We start from the raw sequence: 19,586 nt of genomic DNA, 5'->3' as shown, positions 1-19,586 counted from the left end.
CACACCAGTTAGAATGGCGATCATTAAAAAGACAGGAAACAACAGATGCTGGAGAGGATGTGGAGAAATAGGAACGCTTTTACACTGTTGGTGGGAGTGTAAATTAGTTCAACCATTTTGGAAAACAGTGTGGTGATTCCTCTAGGATCTAGAACCAGAAATACCATTTGGCCCAGTGATCCCATTACTGGGTATGTACCCAAAGGATTATAAATGATGCTACTATAAAGACATATGCACACGTATGTTTATTGTGGCACTAGTCACAATAGCAAAGACTTGGAACCAACCCAAATGGCCATCAATAATGGACTGGATAAAGAAAATGTAGCACATATACATCATGGAATACAATGCAACCATAAAGAAGACTGAGTTTAGGGTTGGGTGTGGTGGCTCATGCCTTTAATCCCAGCACTTTGGGAGGCTGAGGCGGGTGGATTACCCGAGATAAGGAGTTTGAGACCGGCCTGGCCAACATGGTGAAACCCTGTTTCTACTAAAAATACAAAAATTAGCCAGGTATGGTAGTGGGCACCTGTAATCTCAGCTACTCGGGAGGCTGAGGCAGGAGAATCACTTGAACCTGCACCCCAGCCTGGACAACAGATCGAGACTTGGTCTCAAAAAAACAAACAAAAAAGAATGAGTTCATGCCCTTTGCAGGGACATGGATGAAGCTAGAAACCATCATTCTCAGCAAACTAACACAGGAATAGAAAACCAAACACCACATGTTCTCACTCATAAGTGGAAGTTGAACAGTGAGAACACATGGACACAGGGAGGGGACCATCACACACCGGGGCCTGTTGGAGGCTGGGGGGCAAGGGGAGGGATAGCATTAGGAGAAATACCTAATGTAGATGATGGGTTGATGGGTGCAGCAAACCACCATGGCATATGTATACCTGTGTAACAAACCTGCATGTTCTGCACATGTATTCCAGAACTTAAAGTATAATTCAAAAAAAAAAAAAAAATTAGGCATGGTGGCATGTGCCTGTAGTCCTAGCTACTCGGGAGGCTGAGGCAGGAGGATCACTTGAGCATGGGAGTTTGAGGCTGCAGTGAGCTACGATTGCGCCACTGCACTCCAGCCTAGGAAACAGAGCAAGACCCTGACTCAAAAATAACAAATTTTAAAAAGTACAACATCAACCCTTCACTAGTTTTCCAGCCTGATGGCTTGCCCTGAGATTTTTCAGACTTGCCAGGCCCCACAATTGTTTGAGCCAACTTCTTAAAACGAATCACTTGCCCTATTTATATACAGTCTATTGATTCTCTTTCTCTGAAGACCCTGAATAATAAACATGTCATACTATAATCCTAAGGGCCCCACATTGCCAGATCTCCTAGATCTCATCTTGGCAATGAATTTAATATATTTTTTCCAATGATATGCAGACCAAACAAAGCATCCACGGAAAATATTTTAATTTATTTTTTCATTCTAAGAATAATGCTGCAATGAACACTGGATAATTATACTCTTTCCTAAGTTTTTTTTAATTCTAAATTTTAAGAAAGGTAAAATCCAAACAAATGTTTCCAATGATAGTTTTCAAATATGAGCACTGTAGGTCTTAAAAAAAAAGAATTTTTTTTTGGTAGGTGATATATTTGCTTTATTATATGGAGACCCCATTTTGACCCGCATCCCTGTAAATAATCTACATGCTGGACCAGGTTCATGTCATCTCAAATCATTCATTCATTCACACATTTATCAATGACTTCTTGTTATATGCATTGCACACAAAAAAAACTGTGCAGGAGACACTTTACATCTGAAGAAACTTTCAATCTCGTGTTAAATTTGTTTATTCATTTGTTGATATATATTTACTGAAGTCTTGCTATACATAAAGAACAGAAGCACTAGTAGGGGAATTAAGACACACATTCATAGAACTATTGGACAAGAAAGCATGAGGTATGTATTGCTAGAGAGCCACTGTGAATAACTATGGTAGGAATTTTACATAGTGAGATCACTTCTAATGGACAAGATTAGAAAAGGATTAATAGAATAGCTGTTATTTAAATTATGATGTGAAGCCTCAATAAAAATGGGATAGGCAGAGATGGAGTAGTCCAGGAGGAAAAGATGACAAATGAGAAAGCACTGAAGTGGGAAATTGCTGGGTGTGTCCATGAAATATTGAACAATCTATTTTGGAAGTGCACATAATAGTCAATTCAGTGTAACAAATATTTGTTGAGCACTTACTATGTGTGAAGCAATATACCAGTGACACAAATATGAATGAAACTGGGAAGCAAAAAGATGACTGGTGAAATATTAAATTAGAAACAGGGCCAGGTGCGGTGGCTCACGCCTGTAATGCCAGCACTTTGGGAGGCCGAGGCAGGTAGACCACGAGGTCAGGAGATCGAGACCATCCTGGCTAACATGGTGAAACCCCGTTTCTACTAAAAATACAAAAAAAAAAAAAATTAGCCAGGCATGGTGGCGGGCGCCTGTAGTTCCAGCTACTTGGGAGGCTGAGGCAGGAGAATGGAGTGAACCTTGGAGGCAGAGATTGCAGTGAGCCGAGATCACGCCACTGCACTCCAGCCTGGGCAACAGAGCAAGACTGTCTCAAAAAAAAAAAAAAAAAAAAAAAAAACAGAGATGGCAGCAATATCGAGGAAGTTCATGAATGTTACATTAAAGAGTTTGGATTTTATTATATATGTAATGTGGTATTGTTAAATATTATTGATGACTGAATGAGAGGGTGAAAATAAAGTTTCAGGAATCTTAAGAGAAGTAAGGATGGAGAAGACAAAGTAGCAAAAAAAGCTTGGTCATGAAATTATTCAGGTGTAGTCTAAGTAGGAAAAGGCAAAAGTGACAATGATTGCAAGGAAAAATCTAGCGAAAGTTGGTTAGAAATTAAATTTAAGAAAGCGATGAATCAAAGATGACCTATGTAGGAGGCAACTGCCACCTGTGGACCTATAATAATAGTGATTCTGAGTGCCAAGACCAAGAGAAACACTGCACTTTTAAAATCTAACAAAATATAAAATTATATTTTTCTCAAGCTAATAGAAATAATGTTTAGAAACATCAAATTCCAGGACTTATAATTAGCAAGCCCATTCTAATACAAACTCTGGGTACTTTGCTAGGCACAACCATTGACAAAATATTTTGTTAAATGCTCTTAAAAGGAGGTTGAGTCACTTCGTAGAATAACAACTAGCAGTTGAGAGCTATACAAGTTGAAATTTAGTTTTATTCTTATAACTTGCTGTGTTGAATAAGGAGCAGAAAATCATGAAAACTGATAATGCCAAAAAACGTCCTTCTGGATAGAAAGTTATAGAAGATTTAAATTTACTTCAGTAGCAATAACCTCTTTACTAATTTAATTGTCTTATGTCTAAAGACAGCAAAAATTTGTAAGTGATTTTATAAATTACACTTAGTAATATATCTTCTTGGCACAGTGCTTTACAGTTTTCAAAAACATTCAGATATATCATCTCGCTGGTTTTCGTATTAAGCAGGTCAGATATTACTGATGTTTACAGGTGAGGCAACCGACATTCAGAAGTTAAGTAACTTAGTGAATGCCATATTCTGTAAGTTGAGAGGAAGAAGAGATGAATGTTTAATAAATATAGTCCAAATCACTGGACATGTAGAAAATGAATACTTTAAGTTTTTTTTTAAACTGTTTTAATTTTATTTTTGTTTTACATTCCACAGTCACCAATAAATATATACATAGTGACTTGAATAGTGAAGCCAGTTATACATTTTTAAATTTAAAGGCCCTGAAAACAGATACAATTTAATGGCATAAAAAGACTGTTTGACTCTAAATGTTACTAAATAAAAATTTAATCTACTTCATATAAAGGGGTAACAAATTTCATAAAATGTGAGAAGTAGAAAAAGCTTCTCACATCAAAATTAAAGAAACTGAAATCTAGCAAAGTTGAAACTTGTCTACAGTAATCAAAAAAAAATCTGATTAATGCCAAAGATGGAAGTGTAATTCAAGTCTTTTTGTGTTCTTTTTAATCATAGCTGTTGCAGTATGGTACCATAATGTAGCTCCATAGATAGTTAATTATTAGAGAAAACAGAGGTGTGACAAAAATTTTATGTCACTGGGTAGGCCAATTGACAACACTGATTAGAATAAACAACTAATGAGGTCAGGATCAAGTGTTCAACCCCACTCTTGATGAGGGATTTGCATTGAGAAAAATAGTTCATGTATTTTTAGCTTCATGACTATAGTTTGCATGCTATAATCACCAGTGACTTTTCTAACCAACTTGTAGTTCTGACCAAGAAAGCATATGGTTCAGTAAAAAACTATCACTACCATAAAAAAAAAAAAAAAACCCCTCACTGATTCTAGTGACAATCAGCAGTATTTCTGATTGTTAAGGATAGTATGTACACAGACCAAAAAAAGCATATAAAGAGAACAGGACCCATACTGAATAAAATTTAAAGTAGTACAGAAAAAAATAAAGAATTTTACTTTCTTTTTGAGTATATTTCATCTGGCCTCTATCTTTATGGTTTCTATGACTTTTAAATGTATACTACAAACCCAGTAAGTAGGGTTAATGTTTATCCCACTTTTCACTATGTTAAACACATAAGTATTTCATATAATTATTGTCAAAAAATACTAGTTCAATCATAGGAAACAAACCACCTTAAAAAGTGAAGCATTCTCTTTAACATTTTTGTTCTAAAATGTCAAATTTACCATGTTCCGAATGGCATTACAAATTCACACATGGAATCACACAAAATATAACAAAAATTTAAAACACACTGACTGTTGTTAATTATAAGATGTATAATAAATCCTATACTACTGCCACCAAAAAACAAGGTCTAATTCTTGTCTAAACACTTTAATTTACACTTTCTTTAAGTGAAAGGAAATTTAAGGAAGCACTATAAAATCAGCAAACATTGAAACAGGTATTCCCTCAATTAGAAAAGAATTTGTTATTATTATGTCTCCTGAACGTAGGAATGCAGCACTACAGGTTTATAACAACAGGAAAAAATCATTACTAAATACAAATCTAATCCCTAAAAGTTTAAGATTCTTTCTTGATGAAACTGTCTAGATTTGATTAACGAAGGTGTTGCAAATGAATTTAGCATTTGCTATAGCAATCAGGAGGTACTAATATTTAATAATAGCACTTTTATAATACATGGAATTTATTTTAAATCTTGATATTGTTATTTCTCTCCTGCTATCTTTTCTGTTTTAATGCAAAAGAGCTATCAGCTACAGTGGTAAGTTTATTATCTCTACCCTCCCATCTCATTGGCCACTCCTCCTAACTGCCGAAAGAAACAAAAGGCCAAGGCTTCATTTTCTTTGAACTCAAAATATTCTAAAACTCAAAGGAAACAAACAGAATAAAGAAACTCATAAACCTGTATTTCCATATTTCCATTTTCCTTATTTCCATACAAGGGAATGGAATGTTTTTACCAGCAGTAGCTCTTACACTAACCTCAGAGAAAAAAAAAAAAAATGCCAGTATCACTAATTAGTAAAGAAGAAAAAAAAAGGGGACACAGAGTCTCACTCTGTTTCCCAGACGGGAGTACACTGGTGTGATCTCTACCCACGGCAACCTCTGCCTCTTGGGATCAAGTGATCCTCCCACCTCAGCCTCCTGAGTAGCTGGGATTACAGGCACATGCCATGCCTTGCTAATTTTTGTAATTTTTGTAGAGACGGGGTTTAGTCATGTTGCCCAGGCTGGTCTTGAACTCCTGGACTCAAGCGATCCGCCATCCTCCCAAAGTGCTGGGATTACAGGCGTGAGCCACCATGTCCAGCCACTAATTAGTAAAATCAAAGGAAAGGTAGAATGAAAGCCATTGTCATATTTTAATCTGCCCCTAAAACGAAGAGCTGATCATACATCCTCCATTGTTTTGGCTGTTGGAGAGCTCAGAGTCAGAGTTGAAGCTTTCTCTTTTGCTGCTTCACAGTATACATGCCGGCTGTATTCTGACTCACTCCTGGCTCTAGCTACCTGTTCTAATCCTGTATTTTCCTACCCTTATTTTTTCTTAAATATTGGGAAATAACTTTCTCTGACAGTATATGTGTATAAATGTATATGTAAATGTAAACTGATTTGGATAGTTGAAAGTATTGCTTGCCAAACATAATCTGTTATCTATGAGTTCTATCTATCTATTTAATCTACCTGAAAATTATGGAGTTAGTTTTAGGTTCCTTCACATAAAATGGAACCTTTTCATTTCTTCTATAACATAGGAAAATTAGTAGAGAAACCTAATATCTCTATGAATTAGTTGTGTTTGACATACAGATAAGTAAGCATCATTTACTAGGTGTGGAAGAAATACTGTTTACTTTAATTTAAATCAAATTAAAATAGACTTTCAGCTTGCAGGAAACTTAAGCTTGGTTTTTTGGTAATTTCCTCCCCCTTCCTAGAGTTGTACATCACAGGAATCTTTTACCGATCCCATTTAAATTTCTGTATATCCTCACAGAGTGTGCTCTGTACCTTTAAAAAATGTGTAGTAAAATGACAACATAAAATTTACTATTTTAACCATTTTATCTGTACAACTTACTGGCAGTAAGTACACTGACAATATTGTACAATTATCACCATTATTCATTTCCACAACTTTTCATCATCCCACTCTGTGTACATCATTTAATTCCCCACTCTTATAACTCCCTATTCCCTTTCTTCAACTCTGGGTAACCTCTATTTTATTTTCTGTCTCTGTGAATTTGCCTATTTTTAAGTACCTCATATAAGTGGAATCATACAATCTTTGTCTTTCTTATCTGATTTATTTCACTTAGCATAATGTCTTTAGGTTTGTCCATGTTGCAGCATGTATCAGAATTTCATTTGTTTTTGAATAATGAATAGTTGGATAATATTCCATTCTCTGTATATACCACATTTTGTTTATTCATCTGCTGAGGGACACTTGGGTGGTTTCCACCTTTTGGTTAATATGAACAATGCTTTCATAAACACTGGTGAAGAGTAACTGCTTGTCCTACTTTCAATTCTCTTGGGTATATACCTAGGAGTGGGTTTGCTAGATCATATGGTAATTCTATGTTTGACCTTTGAGGAACCACCAAATTGTCTGCTACAGTGACTGCATCAATTTACATTCCCATCAGCAAAGCAGGAAAGTTCTCTGTATCTTTTTGTTTCAGGGGAAACATGGAATCTCCCTGGAAGATGCAACTTCCCTTAAATTTTTGAGTGGATACCAAACATTCTTCCATGCATCACACATTGTGCAGGTCTCTTCTTATGATATATCTAGTGATATGCCACTCTTCATTCAATATGTAGGATTTATCTGTTTTTGCGTCATGCTCAGAACTGAGTGCTTCACTTCATTTAAGCATTTCACTTAAATAGTAACATTCCGCTTTCTGATTTCAATCTCCTGTCTCTTCAGCTCTTGAATTATATATCTATTTGTGTGTATGTGTGTGTGTGTGTGTGTGTGTGTGTGTATATATATTTTGAGACAGAGCTTCACTCTTGTTGCCCAGGCTGGAGTGCAATGGTGCAATCTTGACTCACTGCAACCTCCACCTCCCAGGTTCAAGCGATTCTCCTACCTCAGCCTCCTAAGTAGCTGGGATCACAGGCATCCGCCCCTACGCCTGGATAATTTTTTGTACTTTAGTAGAGACAGGGTTTCGCCATGTTGGCCAGGGTGGTCTCGAATTCCTGACCTCAGGTGATCTGCCCAACCTCTCATGTTCAGAAGCCAACACTGACCCCTACTTTATGCAGGGGGTGGGGGGCGTGGCTAATACTAATTGTGGCCTCAAATTTACTAATACAGCTATTCTTAACTCCTTTACTCCTGTTTCTGATCACAATTTGGCCAGTTTCTTTTTCAAGGTGAACTTTTCTGCAGATACTCTAAATTCCATCTCTTCCTACCTCCTCTGGAATCCTGCTCTATAAGAATTCTTTCTTTTGGCTTCTTCAAATTAGCCATAAATATACTCAAGTATTTGCTATTTTTCAAAAACAAAAATCCTTAACCTACGTTTCCTCTCTTCTCAATTATCACAACCACCTTTCTTACTCAAGTTTCTTCAAGGACTGCTCTATTGTCCAAATTGCTATGCTTCTTTACCTCCTAATTACTCTTCAATTCACAGAAAACTGATGTCTATATCTAATACTCTATTGACTAAACTACTCTGTGGAAGTCACTAATGGCCACTGAATTTCCAATGTAAAGGATACCTTTGGTCCTTATCAGAGTTAACCACTTAGTAACATTTGACTCTTTTTTCCTTTGGGAAATCTTCTTTGGTTTCAGTGATATATTTTTTGGTTCTACTCCCACCTCACTGATCTTTTGTTCTAAAAAGAAATATATCTTAACACTGGTTGATCAATAACAATAAACCAAACACTGTGCTAAGAGCTGAACATACTTAAAACAACCCTATAAGTAGGTACTATTACTCTCATTTTAAAGAAAGGAAAGGAGTTTGGTGAGGTTCATTTATACATGACCATACATGGCATGGCTGTCTAATTGCAAATCCCAGTGGCTTTATTATATCACCAGAAATATTTTTTAAGTAGCAGTGAGAAAAGTAGTTGTGAAGCATATCTTTGAACAAATAATTACCAACCTCTATTTAGAAGAGATCATATAATCCTACTAGACTCATGTAGATTTTAAAGAGTATTTGAAAAATAAGAATTTTAGCCTTATGATTTTCAAAAATGATTCAATCATCTTCCACAATTTGGCAGAGAAGGAGCTTCAGGAACTGGCATCAAGGTTTGCTTGTTAGGAAGTAATGTCAGTTCATGCAACATTATCACATACCTCTTGGAATTCTCTGACACTGTCACTTCATCAACAAAGCACCCACTGTCCTGTCCCATAAATGCTACTGGAGAATGTTCCACAAAAACCCTCTCCATCAATAGGGTGAATCTACTACTTACCACATTGCAATGTCCATGGTCAGGGCACAAATCATATGGTATTCATGTGTTAATAACTGGTTTAATATCTGCCTCTTTATTACTTTACCAATAAGAGACCCTAATTTAATGGAGCTAACTGAAATATGCATGTAGAACATCAGCTCTCAAACTTGGCTGCACACGGGAATTTTCTAGAGAGCTTTAAAAACATACTGATGTAATCAGCATGCAGTGGGCTAAGCATCAGAATTTTTAGAGACCGTCAGATTATTCTAATAGCAGCTACAGTTGAGAGTCATTGGTGTAAAAGACAGGGGAAAGAGTGTAATATTCATTTTATAGTCCAAAATAAAGTAGGTTGGTAGGACGTATTCATTCATCATCAGGGTTTTGCTTACCTGTATGCCCACTTATAGATACTAATTCTAATTGCAAAAGTAAATGATTCCCAACAGTCAGTGACCAACCAAACATACTTGATGTTTGATAACTGCATTCGTTTCCAAGGACAGCCATAACAAAGTACCACAAACTGGGTGGTACTGTTAAAACAACAGATATTTAATGTCACATAGTTCTGGAAACTACAGAAGTCTGGAATCAGGTGTCAGCTGGGCTATGTTCTTTCTGATAACTGTAAAGGAGAGTCCTTCGTTGCCTCTTCTAGTGTTTGGTGTTTGCCAGCAATTGGTGTTCGCCAGCAATTGCCTGGCTTGTAGATACATGGCAGTCTTCTCCCCATGTGTCTTCAGATTGTCTTCCCTCTGTGCATGTCTGTCTCTGTGTCCAAAATTTCCCCTTTTTATAGGGACACCAGTTGTAGTGGATTAGAGCCCACCTTACTGACTTTATTTTAACTTGATTACCTCTGTACAAACCCTATTTCAAAATAAAATCACATTCTGAGATAGCAGGGGTTAGGACATCATTATAACCCTTTTGGGGGGCATAATTCAACCCATAACAATAGCCAACTACTGCAGATGTTACTAACATTGCTCCAAAGCAGGAGGGCTTAACCTGGGAATGGGAAAGAATTACACCTTTATTTTCACCAACTCTCATGGAACTACAGTATTTCCTACAATTACGAACATGAGCAAGAAATTGCAGTAGTACTATCAGTGGTTCTTGAGAGTTTGCACCCATAGAAATCACTGGTATTTTCATGTCACATTTCAGCATTTGCAGTTATCCAAAAATACCACTTACAGTCATCACTGGCTTGAAATTAAAGTTGTTAATGGACTTACTGCTAGATCTAGTTATTTTATCCATTAATAATGATGCATGTATATCGTGATATATCATGACACAATATTTTCTTAACTGTATTTCAATTAAACATTTTGATTTAATTGCATTTTATGCATTTTAACTTTATTCTCAGAAAAGGTCCAAATTAAAACAAAAATCTTTCAAAAAGTTAACAGCCCCCTTAGTGAGTTTCTACATTTCAGACTTGAGGATTTTTTTAAACTTAGTAATGAAAGAATATACATAGCATTGTACATCGGTGTGTTTTTTCAATGTTTTCTACCATGATCCACTGTAAGAATATGTTTTACACGTAACCCAATACACAGTCTTTTCTCTGTTTCTCACATACAAACCTGAAACAAAAGTTTACCATTACTATAAGAGATGCATTCTGACATTTCTATTCATTTTCATTAAAAAATACCTACCTTATTAATGTTACAGGAGTAGTTGTGAATACTCCTGTAACATAAATTAATAAGTCTGTCATATTAAAATACATGAAAGATTATTATTATTGCTATGCATGTGCTACCTTTAAAATATACCTTATATATTTTAAAAATATATATTTAAATATATATTACATTTATATGTATAAATATAAATATATGTATATTTTACATTTACAATTGTTTTAGAGGTGGTATTTAGATGGACAAATAGCTCAACAGCTATCCAGGCTTCATTTAGACAACTGGTAATGGATTATGTAAATTTCATAGTTATGATGAGAGTAGAAATTTAAACTTGACCAAATACAGGAAAGAAAAGAGGTAGAATAATAAATATTATAAGCCTGAATCTTTTTTTAGTTATAAAAATGCTTTAAGTGCATAATATTTAATTTCATTGAGGTATTTCCTTATTCACTATTGTAAAATCAGGTAGAAACATTTCCCAAACTAACAATATTTACTTAACCCCAGGCTGAAAAGAATTTTACCTGTAGTAAACTCGAAGGGTCTGGATTTCCTCTTCCAGTTTTTTGTACTGTTGAACTGCAGTTTCTCTGGCTTGTTGCATAGATAACAACTTTGCCTGCAAACAATTAATATTTTAAGAAATTCAGTATTCATTTTGGTGTGATAAAAGAGAGTACTACAGTAAGAACAGTAATCTCAAATTACTGACAGTTAAAAAAAAAACAAACCTATGAATGTTTTCAGTAGAGTCTCATAAGTTACCAGAAAATAGTCTAAAGGCATTAATAACACAAATACTAAAAACTTGAACATATTAAATTTAGCAACCTTGCTCATTACTAAACTTCAACCTTATTTATCTGTATCATCAGATATATGCCCTTCTGCAATGTTTAACTTTATACAGAGAATTCAGAAAGTGGAACATGGGTTTCAGAGCAATATCTAGAGTAGAGATAAGTACAATGTGTGTTTCACATACAAATTTAATGTGGCTCCACTGCCTGATCATACTAGATTTTCTTTTAACTTTATTAACAGTAAAACTCAGAAAATTCTAAATATGTTGTCAAGCCATCTTTGATACTGAATGTGAAAAAAATATAGCAGCCTACAAACTGATTCTTACAGTTATGACTTAACCTTTTCAATTCCTTCTCTGTGGGAGAAAAACAAATTCTGAAAGGGGAGAATGGCAGCAACCCTAAATGCCAGTGATACTTTATTAAACGGGCATTATTGTTCCATCCTGCTATAATATTTCAGTTTTAAAGAACGGGTAATCAGTTTTTTTCAATGAGGTTCAACATAGTAATTTAAAAAGAATTTGCCACCCTCCCACCATCATTCCCATTAGATTTCAAACAACACCAAAAACAGTTTTCAACATACTGAAAATCTGGCACTGGTAAGTCAGATTTTAGTACTGCTTATTCAAAGTTAAATTTTCATAAAATGGTTATCTTTCACTTTGCTTTAAGTGGTGTTTGAAAGGTAACACAGAGCAAATTGTTGTCACAAACCTCACAAAGTAGGAAAACCACCAACAATTAAAAAGTAATAGAAGTTTGGAGCCACAGGTTCAGAATTTTGCTGAATTCATATAATTTCACTGGAATTGTTCTATTGCATAAGAAGTCATAGAAAAATTGTAAAATCCTGATTATAGGAAAATTAATCAACGTAATAAAAGTGAACTTTACAGAATACCACTTTTCTATTTTAATAATAGATAATTTTAAAAACATGCAGCAGTTCGGACCTTTGCATATAAGTTTTAGCATTAAGATTAATTTGTTCTCTGAACTGGTAAATTCTATCCAAGTGTTACCTTATAGCTAAATTTAAGATGTTTGAAAGCTTGCTTTAACATGCCATAGTCCATAATTAGAGATAAAACATTCCAAAAAAATTAGGGAAAAGCATCTAAAGTAAAAATAGATGACTGATTCTTAATGTCAAAGAATGAAAGCTTTTCCAATTTTCAGTATACCATAAAATGTGATTAAAATGGTAACTTGGAAGACAGATACCCACTGTGACTAATGGCAGGTCAAAAAGAATCACACATATCACATTCAACTTTAAAAACTTCAGACTTCAGACGTGCATTTAAGGAATATCAAATACTGAACAGGTAATAGAGATTTTACTAAATAAATATGTGCCAGTACTACATATGTACAAATGCTGAAATAAAATGATTGTTTTGAAGTCTTTTACTTGGTAGCTGTGCACAGAAACCAAAACCAAAACAAACCAACAAAACAAAAATTCTTGTAGGAAAACACTAAAATGTAGTTTTTGCCTAGAATTTTTCATAATGAAAATGGGACTGTGATAAGTTTAAATTCCCATGCTTAAGGTATTATTGAAAATTTCACTTTCTCCTCCCACATTTAGTTGACTATGAAGACTTGGTGTTGTTTCATAACAGTTCACTCAATTTCTTAATTCCCAGAATCTAATTTTCTTCCTAGGCCCTAGTGATTATGTTCAAAGCTACTATAAACTTTCTGGCTTTACAATATCCTTACTTTATCAGATATATGCTTATCTGGCAGCATTTCTTTTTTGGGAAATACCTTACCCTATGCTACAGAGATCTTGTTCAGTCTCTGTGGCTAGAGTGAATTTCATCCCCCATCACCTCAGGTATAAGATCCAGGTTGCCTAATTGAAGTACTGCATCCCACTAGCCCCTGAAGAAAATCGAGTCCTGACGATATCATTTCTACTCTTGGATTCACATATGCCAGAAAACAGATCCAGATCTGCTTCCTAGACTTCCAGGATAGATAAAATCCTTTGTTGGGGGGTAAGTTGGAGGGTGACTTAGGCTAGTTTGAGTTGGGTATCTGTTGCATGCATTGTTGAAACACTCAACCAATTTAAATGTGCTATTTACTTCTATAGTATTTCCTAGATTGATATATCATATAATCCTATCATACTATAGGTCAAAAATAAATGTCATATCAAAAATATCAAGGAAATAACAAACCAGGTATTTTTCCTGTCTTTCTTTCTGGCATCCTATTCCCATATTTCTGACAATTACTTTTATAAAAACTGCATGCACTCATTTATGTGTATACTTACAAAAATAAATGCATGCATTAAACAAAAACTAACAAAACTCAGTGTAAGAGAATATACAATATAAAGTAAATCTCCCACCTCCTATCCTCAGTACTACAAATCCCTTCTCCTGAGATTACTAGTTATCTGTCTGTTGTACCTTCTTTCAGAGATAGTTCGTACATATATAAGCATATATAGATACTTGCAAATAAATTATCCCTATTTACAAAATTGATAGCGCTTTATACACACTGTTATACACAACTTGCTTTAATTTTTTTTTTCAAAAATTGCTATTTTGCTTCACACACACAGAAAAAAATCAGCCGGGTACAGTGGCTTATGCCTATATGGTAGCTCATGCCTCATTTCCCAGTGCTTTGGGAAGCTAAGGTGGAAGGATTACTTCCGCCCAGGAGGTTGAGACCAATCTGTGCAACATAGCAAGACATCATCTCTACAAAAATTTTAAAAATTAGCTGGGTGTGGTGGCATGCATCTATAGTCCCAGCTACTCAGAAGGTTGAGGCAAGAGGATTGCTTGAGCCCAGGAATTCAAGGCTTCAGTGAGCTAGGATCGCACCACTGCACTCCAGCCTAGTGAACAAAGTGAGACCCTGTTTCTAAAAAAGAAAAAAAAAATCCCTACCCCATTCCACATATCACACTCATCAGTCACATCCCTTTCTTCCTTCCCAGCCCCAAAGAAAAACACTTTTATGAATTTGGGTTCATTATTTACAAGAATATTTTATACTTTTACTATAGTATAAACATTTTACACAAGTATAACACTTTTTCTTCTGATAGTCATATTTTAGGTAAAATTTTATCAAAGTAAACATGTATGCAAGTAAGTACACACGTGGACTTTTCAATATCAGACTTATTGAGTCATAATTTATACAAGGTAAAGATTTACCCATTTTCACTACATAGTTCTGTAAATTTTGACAAAGTTATCCAGGCTTGACACAGAATATTCTTGTTACCCCCAAATGGTCCTTGTGCAACACTGGAGTCAATGCCTTCTTTTCACACCCAGCCTCTGGCAATCAGTGATGTGATTTTTGTCCCTATAGTTTTTCCTTTTTAGGAAAGTCATATAAATGGAATCATACAGTATGCAGTCTTTTGAGTCTACCTTCTTTTACCTAAACATAATTTTTTGAGATTCCTCCACATTATTTCATGTATTGGTAGTTTATTCTTTTATATCACTGAGTAGTATTCAATTGTATGAATGTCTCACAATCTGTATATCCACTTACCTGTCAGACATTTGGCTGATTTCTAGTTCTTTGGCAATTACTAATAAAGCTGCTATAAATATCTACATATAGGTCATTTCCGTGGAAATATAACTTTGTTTCTCTTGGGTAAATACCTAAGAGTGAAATCGCTGAGTCCTGTGGTAAGTGTGTATTTACACTTTATATATCTATATAGATATTTATATATCTATATATCTATTTATATATCTATATAAATATCTATATAGATATATAAAGTTATATATAGATAATAAACTTATATCTTTATTAAAAAAACTCCCAAACTTTCTGCCTATAATGATATCACTTTAAAGCATCCATGCTTAACTACAAATCAATGCCACTTTTTGACCACCTACTATGTTAGGCATTCTTTCAAGTGTTTAAAATACATTACTATAGTCTATTCTCATAACCAACCTATGAGGTAGGTCCTATTATCCCTATTTTGCAAGGTATAAAACATAGGTTTATAAAGCTTAAGTAATTTCTAATTATTAACAGAGCTAGTGAACTCAAATAGAAATTCAGACCTGTTTGTTCCAAAATACATATTTTCTTTTTACACCACTGTACACATCATATATAAATTACTTAATTCCAGGTGTCACAATGGAATCAAATGATGATTTGATAACAGAGTTAATGACAATAATGAAAGTTCACAGAATAATCAGAGTGTATTTTATTATACCTTCCGTGACTGAAAAATGGGTTGGTTAACTAATGTTAAGCTAGTCTTATAGTTACCTATCTTGATATCAGTCTTGACCAATGCCATCTAAATAGGACAGCCATTTGTACTGGCACTGTATCAGAAATGAACTACACTGTTTCATTAGAGTTTAATTTAGTAACTCAGAATGGCAAAGAAAAGACTCCACTGTTCACATCACTAAGCACTATTCTTAACCACTATTGTGGATAAACCACTTTTATCTGTCCTTGAGATCTTGTTATGTTTGGTTTAAATGTGTTTTTAATAGTTATAGTCTGATACAGTTAAGCCTTATTTTGGTAACTCCAAGACCATGAATAGATATTGGTTTTTATCTTAGAACAGAGACATTTGATGTTATGTGTGATATCTGCTAAATAAAGAAGCATATAGTACATATTAAATCACAGAAGCAAATAATTTTAGACTTGGAAAGGATCTCAGAGGTAATAAGGAACCTTAGTTTTATAGAGGAGGAAATTGTTGCTAATACAACATGTTCAGGGAAACATTTGGAAATTGTGCAAGGTTTCATAGCTGGTTAGAAAGGAAGTTGGAACTAACAAGTATCCAGAAAACGTTGCTTATTTTACCATACAAGACCACATTTCAATATGGTATAATTTAATATGTGTGTTAGTTATCTTAATAGAGTTATTTCCAGAGTAACCATAAATATATATGATTGAGCTAGCACTATTAAACACATCCATAAAATATATAACGGTGTATCTTCAAACAATACATCAAGTTAGACAATTGTTCAAAGAACATGACCATAGACCTACCAGGATTTTAATTTTTAACCTCAGAAGAAGGTTAAGAACCTAGTAGAAAAGAAACATAACTAAATAATTTGTATAAGGATACCCAAAAAGTTAAAAGCTGTTTTCACAAGGATAAAAATGACCAGGTTTCAATTAAACCTCCGGTTCACAGGAAGGCTTGGATTGCTTACCATTGTGTATTACCATAGTGTATTGTTCCCTACAGCTGATTCCTTAGAGGTTGTTCTATTTTGTCCTGATGTCATGTCTCTCTGTTTATCAGACCAGAGATAATGAGGTTCCTCAGTCAAAAGTAGTCATATATACACTGTCGAGTGATATATGAGATAGTCTGACATGATGAGAGAGAGAAGAAAAGAGTTTGTGGTGGAAGTATAACTCAGAACATTCACAGGCAGAAACTGATTCATGGGCAGTAAGCAGAAGCCATGGAGGAGAGAAAGGCAGGGGAGAGAAACATATGCCAGAAAGACAGTGCAGCCATGGTGATTAAAAGCATAGTCTATGGAACCAGAAAGGCTGGGGTCACATCCTGGCTTCACCACTTACAAACTGTCCTATCTTGGCAAGTTAGCAAATCTTTATGTGCCTCAATTTCCTCACCTACAAAGTGGAGTAACTGTAGTTTATATCTTAGAGGGCTGATGTTAGGAAGAACTAAGTTAAAATCTGTAAAACACAACAGTGCCTGGGACATAGTAAATGCTTTAATAAATGAACTAGCTGGATCACTCAGCAGATGAAGAAGCAGGAGATGTGCTGCAAAACAAGTAAAGAAAATAAAATCTAGTGTAGATCTGGCTGGTACCATGAAAACCTTTCCACATAATGAAAGATGTCCAAGTCCCTGAGAGGTCTTGCTGCTTACGGTCTTCCTCATGATTCTATCTTCACCAGAAAGTCTTTGTTGACTAAGGTAAGGAGAGTTTTCGTGTTCTTTGTCATAGATCATGTAATTTTCCTTCCCAACAAAATTAGTACAGTCACGCACAGAATAATAATGCTTTGGTCAACAACAGACCACATATATGACTATAGTTCCATAAAAATATAACACCATATTTTTACTGTACTTTTTCTATGTATAGATATGTTTAGATATATAAATACTTGCTGTTGTGTCATAGCTGAACATGTTGTACAGGTTTGTAGCCTAGGAGCAATAGGCTACACCATATAACCTAGGTGTGTAGTAGGCTATACTACCTAGGTTTGTGTAAATACACTCTATTATGCCCATACAATGATGAAATCACCTAAGGATACATACAGTGGATCCCCACTGTAAGTGACACATGACTGTATACAAAATGTATTCCTCAAGAATCCCCTTTTACTATGTGTCATAGGATTTCAGTGATCACCTGTGAAAAGAGAATACATTTTAAAGACTTGATTTTAATGGATATTTTTTATTAAGTATAGTTTAAGTTGGATTATCTTTATCACGAACACCAATAGTAGAATTTATAATACTTTAAATATGTATAGTGATGTGTGATGTATAAGACTTGTACTATATTATCTAATTTGAGATAGTAGGAGCTTGAATACTTTCATTGAATGAATAAATGCTATTTGTACCGTTTCGGAAGAGAGGAAAATAAGAGAGATTATTAACTACGCAGATTGTCTGTTAATGAGGGGGCAAATTCTGGTCTTCTTTCAAGTTCTAACAATATGGTACTACAGTTATACACAGACACAGCAAAATAGGAAGACATGCCAGACACTATTCTAAGTGCATTCTATATTCATATATCATTTCTCACAAGATGTTGTGTAGTAGCTACTATTACTATTCTATTATAAAGATGAGGAAAATGTTACATCACTTACTTGTCAGCCAGTTAATGAATGGTGGAGCAAGGGTTTGAACTCAGGAATTATGGCCCAAGTTTCTCCTTTTAACTGTTATGTTATAAATACTAGGCAAAATTTGGTGCTTTAAAAAAATCTGTGCTAATTTTTATCAATGAATTATATTACCTAATTTGATTTAAATAAATTGGTATAAGAATTACTTTTTTAAACATAACTCATACAGTTTAAGATGCCATCCAAGCTTTTCTTGGAGGCACGTATATAGTTTTTGGATGTTAGTCCATTTAATGACAAAAGGTCATCTGTGGTGTTTCCCTCGACTTTACAGACACCTGGCAAAAAAGTAGTATTACCATTCTCGGAAATATTAGTAATAGTATATAATCTATTTTTAAGGAATAATGATGATGAGGATTTCTCTCTACTGCAATAACTAACTCCCAAAGAAGCCTATTCTGTTTTGGGGGCAGGGGTGGCACAAGTTTCTAAGCATTTATCCATTTACACACATGCAGGTAAGGTAGAGGAAAAAAAACTCTCTCTAATGATTCAGCAAGTGTTCTGCCTGTTTTGCAAGTGTGTTTTTAAGACACTATTCTTAGTCAACTAGCCTGAGTTCCATTCTGTGCTTGTTTCCTAGTACTTGGCTTAATCTTGAATCCAGACCTGTGCCTGTTTACTTGGATTTGGTTTCTGCCTAAATTTATACCCTCCAAAGTATTGTATCACTTTGGCTTTTTCAAAACACTAAATACTAAGATACAGAGGCATAAACATGTAATTGTGCTTCTACATCAGCAAAAACAAAGAAGAAGCCTTGAAGCAGTAAAAGATAGATGATTCATTATTTAAAAGGGATTCTCCATAAGATTAACAGTGAATTTCTTATAAGAAACCATGGAGGCCAGGGGCAGTAAGACAGAATATTCGTAGTAATGAGAGAAAAGACATGAAGAGATATTTCACAAGGGAAGATATCCACATGGCTGACAAACATGATACACATGCTCAACATCACTAGTTTTCCGGGACATAAGATTTAAATCCCAATATGCTGTCACTTCATCCACAATTGAAGAGGTAAAATTACAATGACTAACAATAGTAGGATATACTGGCTACAATGTGAAATTACTAGAAATCTCTCACATTTCGGGTGGGTGTATAAATTAGTTTCATGCTTTTAGGAAACGTTTGGACTACTGATCATGGA

The 19,586-nt window shown here is 34.7% G+C and overlaps 1 protein-coding gene across 2 annotated transcripts in view; it reads right to left on the bottom strand.

The window, feature by feature from the left end:
* Window positions 1-19,586, bottom strand: part of MIPOL1 (mirror-image polydactyly 1) — a 365,273-nt gene that overhangs the window by 117,524 nt on the left and 228,163 nt on the right. For both annotated transcript variants that reach the window (XM_011926108.1, XM_011926116.1), the window contains one exon: window positions 11,207-11,301. In XM_011926108.1, the coding sequence (XP_011781498.1) occupies window positions 11,207-11,301 (95 nt within the window). The remainder of the gene's footprint in view (window positions 1-11,206; window positions 11,302-19,586) is intronic.

This window comes from Colobus angolensis, unplaced genomic scaffold, assembly GCF_000951035.1.
Source record: "Colobus angolensis palliatus isolate OR3802 unplaced genomic scaffold, Cang.pa_1.0 Scaffold119, whole genome shotgun sequence".
NCBI classification, from domain to species: domain Eukaryota; kingdom Metazoa; phylum Chordata; class Mammalia; order Primates; family Cercopithecidae; genus Colobus; species Colobus angolensis.
Note: the sequence above shows the minus strand (reverse complement) of the source record. Positions and strands in the feature narration are given on the sequence as shown.